We start from the raw sequence: 16,127 nt of genomic DNA, 5'->3' as shown, positions 1-16,127 counted from the left end.
GTAAGCTCCTTGAGAGCAGGGACTGTCTTTTTTTTTCCTATTTGTATGACCAGGGCTTGGTACAGTGCCTGGCATATAATAAACTCTTCATAAATGCTTGTTGATTGACAATGTGTTAGGACTCCTATTAAGATATAATTATAAAGATTGTGATGTAATTGAGTTATTCCTAAAAACAAAGGCAGAGTTCACTACTAAACAAAGGGACATAGTGATCTAATTAACAAGCCTCATATTTAGAATCCCAGGATAAGAATTAAGGTCTGGAAGGTACCTCAGAGGTTATAAATAATGAATTTAGAGCTGGAAGAGACTTTAGAAGTGATCTAGACCAATTGCCTCTTTTAACAGCTATGGAAATAGAGGTAGAAAATGGTTAAATGATTTGCTTAAAGTCACACTGGTAGTAAATGGCAGAACCTGGATTTCAACCCAAAGTCCTCAAGAAATAGCATTTTTTCCCCACTGGACCGCACCAATCTAGTCTAATCTCCTCATTTTACAAATGAGAAAACTGAGCCTTAGAAAGAGTAATTAACTTGCTTTAAAGCACAGAAGGAATAGGTGGGGAAAAACAGGATTAAAATGAAGAAAGGAAAAAATGTGGCCTCATGGAAAAAGCTGGATTTGAAGACAATGAACTTGGGTTCAAATGTTGGTGCTACTTTACCTATGTGAACTTGATTGGACATCTAGGGTACCTTCCAATTCAATCATTCATTACTGAGTCAACTAGGTGGTACAGGGGATAGAGTACAAGACCTGGTGTCAGAGAGACCTGAGTTCAAATCCAGCTTCAGATGCTTACTAGCTGTTTGACCTCTGGCAAGTTATTTAATTTCTCAGACTCAGTTTTATTATCTGTAAAATAGGGATAACAATACCACTTACCTCCTAGGGTTGTGACTGAACAAATCACCTAACCTCTCTCATACTCGATTTCCTCATCTGTAAAATGATGGTAATAATAGCCAATTCTAACATATTTTTCAGACTTGTGAGGAAAAAAACCTAGATATATTTGAAAAGTACTCTGAAAGCCTTAGGGAGCTCTATGAATGCTGATTTATTATTATCAATTTTCTGATCTTTGATTTATAAGTCATCTGATTCCAAATCCAGCAGTCTTTCTACTAGGACCATTTCAATCAACAAGCGTTTATTAAATACCTACTATGTACAAGACACAATACAGGGAGAAGAAAATGGCAGTCAGGAATCTTGCATCTGGTGCATCATTCCTCAGTAAAGGCAATGCCTGGGAAATTCCCATGGTACCTCATCCCACTTCTCCCTGTATTGACCTGTTCCCTTGGAGTTACAGGAACAGGAGAAACAACAGTAGCTGCAGTGTCCTCCCAGTCTTCTAGTTCTGAGTGAGGAGTGGGTTTATTGGATGGGCAGGGTGTTAGAAGTGATTGAATAAGGTGCTTCTCATCCAAAGCTACCTTTACCCTATATTAATTTCATTGGTTCTAATTAAGTATGGAATTATTTTCCAACACTCTATAAGAGGTAAGGGAGGAAGAGAGTGAGAGAGAGAAAGAGAGAGAGGTTTATACTTTGACCCTCATAACCACTCTTTGCATTTATTATTGCCATTTTAGAGATGAGTAAATTGAAGCTGAGAAATGTTAAGTGATTTGCTCTCAGTGTCACATAGCTAGTAAGTGTTTGAGGAAGAATTCAAAGCCCCATTCTGAAATACCAGTCCAGTGCTCCATCCACTATACCCCACTGCCTCAGTAATGCCTGCTATATTCATTGCCCTAAGCTAGATATTGAAGAGTCAAAGATGAAAAATAGAGTGAAGTGTCAGGGTGAAGAGCTGGGGCATGGCAGAGGGAGTCTACAGTACAGACAGGAGAAGAATGAGAATGGAAACATAAGCACGTAAGTAAATTGAAATAATTATATCTTAATAGGAGTCCTAACACATTGTCAATCAACAAGCATTTATGAAGAGTTTATTATATGCCAGGCACTGTACCAAGCCCTGGTCATACAAATAGGAAAAAAAAGACAGTCCCTGCTCTCAAGGAGCTTACATTTTAATGGGGGAAGGCAACACTTTGAAAAAAAAGCTACTCATGTAGCACATAACCTGCTAGAGGGTAAGACATGTAGGAAAGAACCTACAACACAAGATAGAATGGGAAAAGTCTAAGAGGTTAAACAAGGGAGGAAAAGCAATTGGGAAGAGAAGGATCACTTCTAGTTGAAGAATGTGAGTCTTTCTCTTATTAAATATCATGCAAAGAACTCTGAGACCAGTTGGATGATGGCTGCCAGTAGTCACCACGTGTGAATTTCTTGGAGCAGAAGGCATGGTTCTCAACAGAATCCTGGAATCTTAAGAGGATTCTGAGACCACCAAGCTAAGCTGGTATCTGAATAAAATAATTTTCTTCATAAAAGACCTTACATGTAAAGAATCCCTTCTAGCCAAGAATTCCACTGGTTTCTGAAGCAGCACATTAGAAGGAATCCCAAAATCTGAGGATGGGGAGAGACCTCAGAGCCCATCTAGGCCAGCCAAAAGAACAAACCTTTGGACTGTTTATATCAGCTAAATATTTCTCGATAAAACTACCTTTTGTTTCTTAGTTGTGCCTTCTGGGGTTAAGCAAAGCACATATAATTCCTCTTTCACCTGGAAGCACTTCATACAGGTAAAGGCCTGGCCTCCTAAAGCCTTTTCTTTTCCATTTTAAACATCCCCAGTTCTCTTAACTGGTCTTCATATGGCACCTTCTCGAGGCCCTTCACCATGCTGGTCACTGTTCCTCGGACACTTGTCAGCTTACCAATATTCTTAATAAAATATGGCACCCAGAACTGAACCTAATATGCAGAAGAAATCTGATCAGAGCAGAGGACACTGACTAACCATGGGTGATAAAGGTCAATCAGAATTAATCAATTTAATCAATCAAAATTAAACAATACTTATGATAGAGAAAGCATGGTGTAGAGCAGGGGTGTCAAACTCAGAAACCAAGGCCCCCTAAACCACGTATAAGGCTCCCTGCCAATCATTATTGACTTTGAAAGCTACATATTAACATTATCTATGTTTTACCATTAAATTTTTTTTTATTAGATATGTCCCAATTATATTTTAATCTGCTTTTGGCTACCTTCAGGAGTGTTGCGGGCCACATGTGGCCTGCAATATTTGACAGAACTGGTATAGAGGATCAAATGCTGGACTTAGAGTCAGAAAGACCCAAGTTCAAATGCTTCCTCAGTCCTTACTATCTATGGGACCATGCACAAGTCACTTAAGCTCTCAGATCCTCAGTTTCCTCATCTGTAAAATATGAATAATAATACCTATAGTACCCACCACAGGTGGGTTCTAGTTCCCAAAGTCTTAGGTATTCAAGTTTAAACCTGCCCAGAGTCTTTGGGAACACTGTATCTATATCTATGTCTACATCATCATCATCATCAATATATACATACAACTATACATACATACATATATATTCATATACATATATACACATATGTCTGAGCATGTGTGTCTATGAAGTGCTTTACACATTTTAAAAAGTGCTATATAGAGGATAAGAACTGGATCCATGATTTCATTTTTCATAGGGAACTCCTAGAGGAGGAAAGCTCCTCTGACAATCCAGGTCAGCTTCTCCTCTGTAATACAGAGTATAAATATGACTATTTGCTGTGCCAAGTGACAAGCAGATGAAGCTAATAAGTAGTTACTTTTAGAGTATTTATAATGCAAAGCATCCAAGTAACAAAATCTAAATTCCAGGCACAGTATGACTGATAGAGAATTTCTAATGACTTTGTATTCATATCTTTAAAAAGAAAGAAATAGTATTCAGAATCTATCTAATCTGAAAGAAATTCACTATATTTAACTTTATGATTTCTGTTTCTTTGAAGTGCACAAAAAATTCCACTGTTGATAGTGAGGGGTAAGAAATCTTAGAATTCCAGAGTGAGGGCTAGGAGACTTTTTCCTAAAGATGCTTTATCACTACAGTCCAGGTGGTAAAAGATAGAGAGCACCAAAGGAACAAGGAGTCATTAATTTTCTGTTAGCCTGGAGTATTAGAATCTCAGATCCAGAAGTAGCTTTCAAGATCATCCATTTATAGGTATACAGCTTTACAGGTGAGAAAACTGAGGCCTTAATAAGTTAAATCTAATGTGTGTCATAGAGCTAATGAGTGGCAGAGCTAGGACTCCAACCCTGATTTTCTGATTGCAAGTTGAAGACTTTTTCTACTATACCACATTGTAAATGAATTGTTTAAATGTGAATCGAATTTGTCGGCGTTTTATCACAGTAGCTGCTAAAAACCTGACTTCCTTTGGATTAGAGTCATTGACTTTTATATTATTTAAAGAATAGAAAAAAAGAAACAAAAATTAGAATTGTTTCCTCCTCACAAGTCTGTAGAGGGCATCTTTCCTCAATGAAGACTGAGGGCAGAGAAGAGTGGAGCATCTTAGAGTGGACTCCTCCTTCACCTTCACAGCCCAATCTTTCCCTTACTATTCCTTTCTTCTCTTGAAAATTATTCACATTTCTCTGTCCCTACTCCCACTCCACTACCACCATTCAAAGAGATGCAAATAAGATGCAAAATTATATATACTGTCTCCTCATGCTTCGCTATCCATTTTCTTGCCTGTTTTTAAGAGAGTGCTCCTTGCCAAGATGAGAACAACCTAGCACTCTGATCCAAAATGATACTAATTATTACACATAACCTCTAATCATAGATAAATTCCTGGGGCCTAGAAAATACTTGGACTCACATACTGAACACACATTAGTCAGTAAAGAGTTAAAGCCACTATTGATTATGCCAATATCCAAGCTAGTGACCTGGAAGCGACAACCTGTTTTTTTTTTTAAATCCCCCTGACAAATCACTGAACTATTCAGTCCACTGGAAAATACAAGCCTGAAAAAAAGAAGCTTTTAAACAAGCATACAAGAGGACCAAAAGTGCCAAAGTAACAGAATGATTTTCCCATCCTAAAATTTAAAAAAACAGGCTGAATTTGGAGTCTATGACACATTCTAGTAAATTGGCAATACGATAAAAAGCAAATGGCAATAAAGGTTTCTAGAGGTAGGTATAATAGATTATGAATCATTGTTCTAGAACTGAATGTGAAGTCATAATCAGGAGAGTGCACTTGGTAAAAAAAAAAAGTTATTTTCAAGGAATATTTCCCTCAATTTTTTTTGTTTAATCCCTACCACAAAGGAATATCTTCTTTTTTCCTAACTTATACATATCATTGTGGACTTTCATACTATTTGTATTCTAATAATTTGTGTATATGTTTTATTCTTCCCCTTCGCCTCCTGGAAGGCTAGTTCAAAGTCATATTGATCATACTATCCCATTTCCACCCAACAGAGTACCATAGTAGACACTCATTAATTATTTACTGAACCAGAAACTTCTGTTTCAAAACCTTTTTTCATTATTTTGAATTTATGAATTCATAGCATCTACAGCAAAATAAAAGCATATGCAGACCTTGCAGCCATGTTTGTACATATTAATTGCAGGGAACAGAAGTTCTTATCATTTGATATTACAATGTGCACATTCACAGATTCTCATGAAAGAACAAGAGGAAGGCCTCTAGTGCCCTGGGTAGTGCCTTTGTGAAGGGCTTATGGGAAAGCATGGACAAGAATGACACAGGATGACAGGTGGGGAGGGGTTTCAATCAACATTGCTACAGGGAGCTCAGCTCAAATAAAATTAGTATTCAGCCAAGTGCAGCATGTATACATTCAACTCAAGTTTCTCCTTCCCTTCTAGATTTATTTTCTAATCTCCTCTTTGACATCTGATGAAATGCAAAGGACTGGAAATGTCTGCATGATGTGTAAGATTTTTCTAAAGAAAATAATTAACAATAATAGCTATTGTTGGAGTTTCCAACTTCATGTACACTAATATATTTATTTTAAATATAAAAGTAGCAGTGAATGTATATACATATTTAGATGCATATATGCACACATCCTATTTATATAGAAGATACATGGGTCTTAAAGTTGCTAACTGGAATTCTAAATAAAATTGTCTAAACTAACAAGTTTTAAGATTCTTGATAAAATAAAATTGCATTAAAAGAAATCATATCTCTCTTGATTTCAAAACTGTTTCTCCTTCCCCTCTTTCTTTCTTTCTTTCTTTTTTTTTTCCTTTTCCAGGCTAGGGATTTTTATGTCAAGGGTAGTCACTTTCTACTCAAGACACTGATGATGGCTTAGTCTCACTGATACTTTTTTTTTTAAATTTTCAGTCATCACTCCAGCTATGCTGTTTAATATTGGGAAGGGGAGTGTAAGATAGTCTAAGCAACCAGAATGGGAGAACCAAGAATGCTTTCCTCTCCTTCATGACCATCCCATTATCAGCCCCCTACCCGCACCCCCACATACCTCCCCAGCAGCCGCAAGAACCCAGCACCCTGGGAGTAGCAAGACACTAATCTGGAGAGGGTCGAAATAAAAATTCTCAGTGAAGATTTTATTATTACCTCTGTTCCATCCCTCTCCCCTCCCCCTCTCCCCTGCCTACCCCTACCCCTACCCACAAGAAGCCAACATCAGCAGCCATTGTGGGGGTCTGAAGAAGAGAAGACAGTCGACCAGAAGATAGTCGACAGCTGACTGCCAGGCTGACTTTCCTCCCCCAAGTCACACATATCCCCCAGTCCCCTCAAAGAGTGTTCTCTGGGGAAGGGGTTTCCAACAAGTTGAAGAAACTTAGAAGGAGATGCTAGCACACATGTGGGCACCTGAGAGGGTTCCTGTGCTGATGGGGGTTGGGGGGGAGGAGGCAAGAACCGGAGGAAAAGAGAACAAGAGTAAAAGGTGATAGCGAGTGGAGGGGGCATCCCCCCATTCAACCCCCGCCTCTCTCTGCTTACCACTAGGACGGGGACCCCAGCAGCCAGAGAGTAGAGAAGCACGGGCGGCACGGCACTGCTGTCCTCCGGGCCCGGGTAGGGCTTGCGGTAGGCGTTGTCGTTGCAGAAGAAGCCCTGTACATTGACGGTGAACGTGTCCGTGTACTCGAAGTAATAAGCCAGCATCACCGTCCCTGCCATGATCACCATCTGGAAATAAAGCATGCTGCTGGTGAGAGCCGAGGGGAGCCGGGGCATGTACGCCTCCCTGGGCTGAGCCGGCGGACCCGGGAGCCCCCCTCCCCGGTGGCGGCAGCGGTGGCAGCACGCGGGCTCCGGGATGGCATCCACAGGGGGCAGGAGCGGCAGCAGGAAGGGGATTGATGGAGGTGGAGAAGGAGGAGGAGGAGGAGGAGACGATGATGGAGGAGGGCGAAGGAGGGGGGAGGAGGACGAGGAAGAAGAGGAGGAGGAGGAAGAAGAGGAGGCTAGCGGGCAGCGCCTATGCCCTGGCTTCTGAGACTCTTCACTCTACGTCTGGGTAGAGGAAGAGAAGTAGGAGGAGGTGGCGGCCGCAGGGCAATCCTCGTGGATCCCGCCCCGAAGGAGCAGCGCTGGGGTATGGGCTCAAGCTCAAGGGCGGGGAGTCCCGGGCCAGTGGCTGCAGCTTCAGCGACAGCTGCGCCGCACTGGCACGAGACCATTCACCCTGGCTGGAGGGGAACGGCTCTCTCAGACTAGGGTCAAGTCCCGCTGACCTCCCGGAGGAGGTGGCTGCATTGGTGGCTGCAGCCCGTGCTGGGCGCAAAGGCGCGCGTACACCAGCCTAGGGAAAGGATGTGGAGGCGGGAGATGCTTGATCTAGGGGCAACAGGAGTGGGGGGGGGGAGGAGGGAGATGAGATGAAGGCAGGGTGGGTTGGGGGAGGCAGTATGGTTTTGGAATTCCCCCTTCCCGTGAAGGAGCAAGGGAGCTAAAGACAATCTAAAATTCACTATTAAAATGGTTGTCTCTGCACGGCTTTCGCGCTCTAGCCTCGCATGGAAAAGTGTTGCCCGAATCTACAAGAGTTCCCAGCCAGCTGAGAGGTTTGGAGGAGAAATCTCATATCCACTCCCCAAGCTCGAGTTTCTTAGACCCTGCGAGGTTGTGCACAAGAGCAGAGGAGAGAAGATGTTCCAAGGTGTGCCTCTAGGAATAACCACCTCCCAGCCCTGCAAATCTTGCAGGATTACTTTGGGGCTTTCTTCAGCCCTACGTCGTCCTAGGGGGTTTGCATTCTTAAAATCGCTGAAATAATCATTCAGTAGTCCTCGTCATCTGCCGCAAGATTGCTTTGCTCCCTTCTTGGTCCTCCTAGTTCTTCAACTGCTTGAGATATTTGGCATTGCAGATTTCTGGGACCCTGAGATATAATGCCTGTCCCCAAGGAAGAGAAAAACATTAAGAGTTTTATCATGCTTGCTCTTAAGCATCTGTCTTTGCCTGGAGTTTTAGAGCAAGCTGCGGGGAATTCCCAGGTCTTAAAATGTGAAAGAAGAGAAAAATCATTAAAGCTATAGCGGTCGCTATTTATAAAGACATACATATATTTAGATATGCATGTCTATATCAAATGTTATATGTATATGTTGAAGAAATATATTTATTAAAAACAAAAAGAGCTCTCCTCTTCCCCAGTACCAGAGTTATTAGTGGATCCAAATTGATTAGGATAAGGCAATGGTCTGAAGTATGAATGGGTGGGGGAAGCTTCTCAGGGAGATCCTTCCCGGTAGTGGGTCCATACCACCCACAGGACACTGCAGTGGGACCGGAGGCTGGGCCCCCAGGAGTTATTTTGAGGCCCCTGTTATTTTCATTGAAACACACTTCTTTATTGTTTCCAAAATGTTAATTCAACTCAAACATTCTAAAAGGCTTGAATTTTATTATAAAGGAATAAGAACATTATTATGCAAAAAATAAAATCTGTATTTTGCAAATGAATCTTTTTTTCTTTTTCTTTTTCCAATTCATCTATAAAGAGCTGCCAAAGTAATTTCCTGAACTTTAGATCTATGTCATCTGCCCTACTCAATAAACTCCGGGGTCCCTATTGCTACTAGAATTAAGTATAAATTTCTTTGTTCTTCACAATCTGGCTCCTTCCTGCCAATACAGTCTACATACACATTACTCCCTTCAATACACTCTGTGGTCTAGCCACATAGGTGTCCTTCCCCTGATCTGCACAAAGGATAACTCATTTTCCATTGTTACTGCTTCTCCCTGGCTGCCTGAATGTCTGCAATGCTCTCCTCTACCTCTTGGCAACCCCTAGCTCCGGGTGGGGAACCTTCAGCCTCCAGGCCACATGTGGACCTCTAAGTCCTCAAGGGTGGTCCTTTGCCTGAGGTTCCCCTTTCCTGCCTAGCTTCCTTCAAGCTTTAGTACTAGCACCAACTCAAATGCTAATGCCTTCTCATTCAAGATTACTTTGTGTCTTCTTTGAAAGTCTACTTCTCATTCAATATTACTTGGTGTCTACTTTTGAGGAGGGTGCAGCTAAGTACTGCCGTGGATAGAGAACTCTGAACCCAAAATTAGAAATACTCATCTTCCTGAGTTCAAATCCAGCCTCAAATACTTGCTAGCTGCGTGACCCTGAGCAAGTCATTTAACTCTAACAACTGTTTGCTTCAGTTTCCTTATCTGTAAAATGAGCTGCAGAAGGAAATGGCAAACAACTTCAGTATCTCTGCCAAGAAAACCCCAAATGGGGTCACAAAGAGTCAGACACCACTGAAAAAAGACTGAAAATGTACATATTGTCTTCTCCATTAAAATGTAAGCTTTTTGAGAGCTAGGAGTATTTCACTTCTGTCTCTGTATCTCCATTGCCTAACACAGTACCTGGTATGGTACCAGATATGCCTGCTGATTTATTGACAAGGATTAAATTGCATGTCTTATAGAATGTTGTTTTTTTTTTTAATTTTAAGATGCTTTGTGGCTTAAGCCTTGATGTCATAAGATGGGTTCAGGTCCTTCATCTGACATATATTGTTTATGTGAATATAGGCAAGGCTCAACTTCTCAGTGTCCTAGGCAACTCTAAAATTTTAAATTACGGAAGAATTGTCAACTTGCTTCAATGGAGGGAATTTTGATACTGAGAGTTCCTCATGTAGTTGAAATCCCATGTTTGTCCTATTCCCTCTCTTCAGAAAATGATTATTATATATCTCACTTCACATTATTCCATTTTAAAATGTATTTGTTGATCTCATACTATGTACCTAGCACTGTCAGAATATAAATGATAAGCAACTGATGCAGTGGGTATAACAGTAATTGAAAGAGAAATCCATTGTGGTATAACAGGAAAAGCACTGGTTTCAGAATAAGAACTAGAATGAAGTTCTTCTGAAGGTGTGTGTGACCTTGGGCAAGTCATTCACCTTCTCTGGGCCTCTAAAAGCTGGTGAAAGCAATAAGAAGAAATGGCTATGTGAGGAGTGATGAGGAGATAAGGCATGGACTAGAGTGGTGATATAGATATGGAGAGATATAGCTATAGATGATATATCTATATATATACATAGCGGTGTAGATTTAAGTTGTATATAGATAAATATGTAGAAGTAGAAATAAAATAGAGATAGATATAGAGAAATATAGATACAGATACAAATGTACTAATAAATGAACTACTCAGCACCATGAGTATAATTACATGTTATAATCTGGGCAATATGTATTTTTCATATACTTTTTTTGCCAGGGGGGAGACTGGCAGGGCTCAATGTAATTAGTACAATGTCAGATCAGCTTCCACCATTTGTGTAAATGCAAATCTTAGAAACACTGTATATATATATATATATATATATATATATATATATATATATATATATATATGTATGTATATATGTGTGTGTGTGTGTGTGTGCTTCATCGAGAAAATTATCACAGGGCCTCAAAAAATATTTAGTCCACCCCTCTGCCTCTAGAGAGAACAACATCTGATTCACCCAAAGCAAATGAATGTTTACGTAACTTTTAAAGCTCTCTAAGGATGCATAGAGAGATTTTGTATTTAGAACCAAGTACAAGCAACTAAAGGAACATTACATAATTATTTGGTGGAAAATACTTTCTCCTAATTAAAATGCTAGTGATTTAACCAATACATCTACTCATCTATATTAAATGTGAAGTATTTCATTCCACGTAATATGCATTTGCAATGGAAAAATCTTACTTATGGTCCTCAACATCCAAAATGAAACTGTTGTAGGGTAAAGATCACTGAACTTGAAGTCAGAAGACCAGGATTTGAAAAGCCCAACACTTACTGGTTATATAAGTCATTTAACTTTTATGGGCTTTGGTTTCCTAATATTTAAAATGAGTATAACAATATTTGTACAACATACTTCATAGGATTATTATGAAGATCAGATGAGATAGTATATATACAACACTTTGTAACCACAAAGCATATAAATGTAAGTTATTACTATGTTTAAATTAATGTCATAAATGGTCTAACTTGGTTTTATTCACTCATTTCGCTCCAAAATCACCACATCTCCAAAATAATTTTCTTCTTCATGAACCCTTGACTTTCAGGTAGAAGACTACATACTTACAATTAATTCTATTTATATTTTTTAAAGTTGCTGTCCCTTATATTTAGTGACAACAGCACATGATTTAGGTTCAGCAGAGACTGGGATCGGAATCCGGCCTCTGACACTTAAGTTGTAAGCATAGGTAAGCCATTTTACCTCTACAAACCTCATTTTCCTCTGCTATAAAATGAGGAAAATGATATCTACAATATATCACAATGATGCTGTGAGAACCAAATGAGATCATATGTATAAAATGCTTTGTAAATCCTCGAGCACTATTTGAATGCTAACTGTTACGATAATAATTCTATATACCACAATGACCATTTTTCCTAAAAAAGTAGAGTTCTTCTGCCTTACCTTGAGAAAGAAGATAGGCTAATGCTGAGCATGGTATTTAAAACTATTTGTTTTTCTATTTCCAACATTGTCTGCAGTTCACAATAGGCTCTCTCTACCACATCTTCTGTCTGTAAAACCTGAATGATGGCAGATTCTCAGAGAAGTGGTATGAGAATAAATGATCATTTGCAATGCCCATTGAAATAATTACATCAAAGAACAGCTAGTAATAAGGGCACTGGACAGAGACAGACAGCAGCCCTCATCAAAATGACTAATCCACTGACTGTCTCCAGGCAGACAAGTGTGGAGTATTAAAGGCCAAATGGAAATGTGAGGCATTGGGTGATGGAAGAGCATGGAATACATGTGGCAAAAGAAAACAACTAATTGCACATAGGTGGTTTTGCATTGCAAAATAGTGCTTCCATCAAATGTGACCCTGGGCCTTTGGTTGTATCATCAAGGAGAAAAAGAATCTTTGACTGACTACAGGGGGGAATCTGCCCATATGGTTCTATGTCTGAGTAATTTCTCTGAATCTCATGTGTAAAATGGGGAAGATCGTATCTTTAGTACCTAAGTCATAGGTTTATGGTGAAAAACAAATATCATTGTGAACATAAAGCATTTTGTGAGCCTTAAAACATTTTATAACTATCCATTGACTTTTGTAAGTACCTATCTGTCATAGAGCAGAAACTCTGAGGGATTTGGAATTGGGAAAGACCTAGTTTTTAGTTTTCCTTCTCTCACTAATCATGACCATGGGCAAGTCATTTAACATCTCTGAGCCTCAGTCCCCTCACCCATGAAACAGGTGTTAATACAGGTAGAGCCTGGTGATGTTATGAAGTTCCAGTGGGATTCTGAAATTAGATAGCATAAGTACTTCGTAATCCTTAAGGAACTATATGAATATCAGGTATTATTCTTAACTAAGGGGAGATAGAAATAATTGGACTACGTGAGCTTAATGTCATGGGGCCTAATCATGCCCTCCATAAAACATTTCTTTGTGCTACAGGCAAATATGCAATATTGAGTGGGGTAGATTCCCAATCCATTCCCTCCCATAGAGAGGGAAAGGGGCTATGTTTTCCCTTTATTGTCATCAATAATGCTATTTTAGAGTGTCTCCATTTTATAGGAAATGAACAATCACACTGCCTTCCTTTACCCCAGATGTTGGGCAAGGCCAACCCTCCACCCCCCAAAAAATTCTGCACTCAATCAGATCCCTAAGGCCAATGGTAAACTCTTCCCTGGAGCAAAGCGAACTGTCCCATAGGGAGTTTTTTTTTTCCTGGAAAATTTCCCATATTCAGAAGTCCATTTGCTCCATGAAGACTCCCATTCCTTATGGGTCCGCTGATTTTTCTCCTTCTGGGGTTTATAACTAAGGATAAAACAAAGCTTTTTTTTTAAACTGATTTCTATCTTAAATTGTAATCAGTGGGTTTTCTTTTCATGACACAATCCAGAATAATAATAGATAATGATAAATGAATGAATAACAATAAAATCATAACTAGCATTTAAATAGTGCTTTAAGTTTTGCAAAGTGTGTTAATGTCATCTCATTTGATCCTCACAACATTCCTGTGAAGTAGTTGCTATTATTATCACCATTTACAAATGAGAAAACAGGCAGATAATGTTTAAGTGACTTGTTCAGGGTCATATAGCAAATAAGTATTTGGGAAAGGATTTGTACTCAGGCCTTCCTGACTCTATTTGGCACTCCACCCACCTAGCTGCCTCAATATAACACAGAAAGAGTCAAACTTAGATATTTAAAGGAGTCTTAGTGGTTATTTATCCAAAATCTATTCCCTGGACCAAAATCTGAAGTAGGAATCTCTACAATATCCCTGACAACTGGCCACCACATGATTCTGTTGGTGGAGACCTCACTATCTCCTAAGGTATCCCATTTCACTTTTGGAAAGCCCTAATCTTGGAAAACTTACCCTTGTATTGAAACATACTGTTTTCTTATAATGTACTACTCATTGATTCTAGTTTTTCCCACTGGAACTGCACGAAATAAGTCTAATCTATCCAGTATGTGGCCATGTTTCAAATATTTGGAGACAAGAACCATACTCTACCAAAGTCTTTTTTTTTCCCCATGCTATTTATTCTGAGCTTATTCAAGCAATCCTCACGTGATATAAATTCTGGTATTGTTATTGTCGTAGTGACTATCCTGTGAACTCCGTTTTATACTATCTCTCTTAAAACGCAACATCGACAAGTGAATACATTTCCTGTGACATCTGAGCAACACAGAGAACAGTGGGGTGATTACTCCCTCTGTCCCTCCCCCCCTCATTTACTCATTCAATAAATTAAATAAAGTAAAGAATTTATTGTGCCTCTACCTACCATGTTAAAAAACACAGGGAAATACAAAGGCAAATACAACACGGTCACTTCCTTCAAGGACTAGCATATTTCATTACAATTCAATTTGACAAATACGTATTATGTCCTGCATCTAATTCTTTTTGGGCCTCCTACATAAAAGGCATTGCACTTCTATTAATACAGTTTAAAATGATGTTAAATTTTCTTGCAGCTTTGTTACACTTTTAGCATATGTTGACCTTATCATCTACCAAAATTCCGGCCTTTTTTTCCCCACACAAATGGCTGCCAAGGCATTTCTCTGTCCCCTGGCCTTTACTGGTGCAGTTGGCTTCTTGAGCCAAACAACAAAATTTCGTATTTATATCTATTAAATTTCTTCTTAAGTCTAGCCCATAATTTCAGATTATAGACATTTCCTATTGTGATTCTGTCACACAACATTCTAGGCATACCTCCTAACTCTGTGCCATCCTCAAATTGCATAAGTATGCCAGCTAAGCCTCCACTCGAGCTGTCAACAAAAGTGGCTTTGGTGACACATATTTTCTAATCAAATGATGAAATCAAAATACGTCTCATGTAAAAGAAGATGACTGTTGAAGAAAAAGAAATAGGATTTACAAATCAGTAAGGAGATGGGGTTGGGGTAAGGGAGGGGAAAGGAGAGAGCTTTCCATTAATGTAAGATATTGCCAAAAGTGCATTTAAGTCTATTTATTTTACTATTAGTTTAGAACATAAACTTCTTGAAAGCTAAGACCATCTCACTTTCTTATTTGAATCTCCAGAGATCAGTATATAATTGATACATAGAAAGAACTTAATAATTTATTATAATTAATTCATGTTTTATGTGGACTTGCTGACGAATATCTTGTACCTCTACCCAATAAAATGTAAGCTCTTTAAGGGCAGGAACTGTTAAAAAAATTATTTCTTTAAGGACAGCTAGGTGGGGCAGTGGATAGAGTTTGGGCCTTGGAGTCAGGAGGACCTGAGTTCAAATCTGGCCTCAGACACTTGAGGCTAGCTTTGTGACCCTGGGCAAGTCACTTAACCCTAACTGCCTCACCAGAAAGCTAAACAAAATTTTTTTCTTTGTCTGCCTAGATGCTAAAGTATTTTGCCTACTATAATATAAGCTCCCTGAGAATAGGCAGTGAGGTGGCACAGTGATAGAGTGTTGGGTCAGGAGTCAGGAAGTCCTGAGTTCAAATTCAACCTCAAATATTTGCTAGCTATATGAACTCAGAGAAGTCATTAAACCTCTCTTTGACCCAATTTCCTTAACTTTAAAATGAGAATAATAGCATCTACCTCCCAGGGTTATGGCAAGGATCAAATGAGATAATAATTGTAAAATCCTTAACACAATGTGTGGCACATAGTAGGTGCTACAGAAATGCTTATTATGATTATTTCAATGGCTGTATTCATATCTCCAGTACCTAGCACAGTCCTGAAACATGTGTGTTGAGTCATGTCCAACTCTTCATGATACTAATTGGGGTTTTCTTGGAAGAGATACTACAGTGTTTTGCCATTTCTTTCTCCAGCTCATTTGACAGAGAAGGAAACTGAGGCAAACAGGATTAAGTGGCTTGCCCAGGATTACACAGCTAGCAGGTATCTGAAACCAGATTTGAACTCAGGAAAATGAGTCTTCCTGACTCCTGGTGCATTAGTTTATCCACTAGGCTACCTAGCTGCTCTGTCCTAGAACATACTGGCACAAAATAGTCCTTAACAGATTTTAGTTAATGAGAAATGCATTCTTGTATCTGATATGAGTGTTAGTAAACAATGGGGGGGTGTGTATGTGTGCATGTGTGTAGGTAGGTCAATATATATATTTTTATTAAT

The 16,127-nt window shown here is 39.3% G+C and overlaps 1 protein-coding gene across 1 annotated transcript in view; it reads right to left on the bottom strand.

Moving 5' to 3' along the window:
* PLPPR5 (phospholipid phosphatase related 5) overlaps positions 1-7,757 on the bottom strand; it is a 175,677-nt gene extending 167,920 nt beyond the window's left edge. The window contains exon 1 of the mRNA XM_020999640.2: positions 6,946-7,757. Within this exon, the coding sequence (XP_020855299.1) occupies positions 6,946-7,182 (237 nt within the window). The 5' untranslated portion in view covers positions 7,183-7,757. The remainder of the gene's footprint in view (positions 1-6,945) is intronic.
* Between the last annotated feature and the right edge of the window lie 8,370 nt (positions 7,758-16,127).

This window comes from Phascolarctos cinereus, unplaced genomic scaffold (genome assembly GCF_003287225.1).
Source record: "Phascolarctos cinereus isolate Bilbo 61053 unplaced genomic scaffold, phaCin_HiC Scaffold_5;HRSCAF=322, whole genome shotgun sequence".
In the NCBI taxonomy this organism is placed as follows: Eukaryota; Metazoa; Chordata; class Mammalia; order Diprotodontia; family Phascolarctidae; genus Phascolarctos; species Phascolarctos cinereus.
This window is presented reverse-complemented; position numbering and strand designations above follow the sequence as displayed.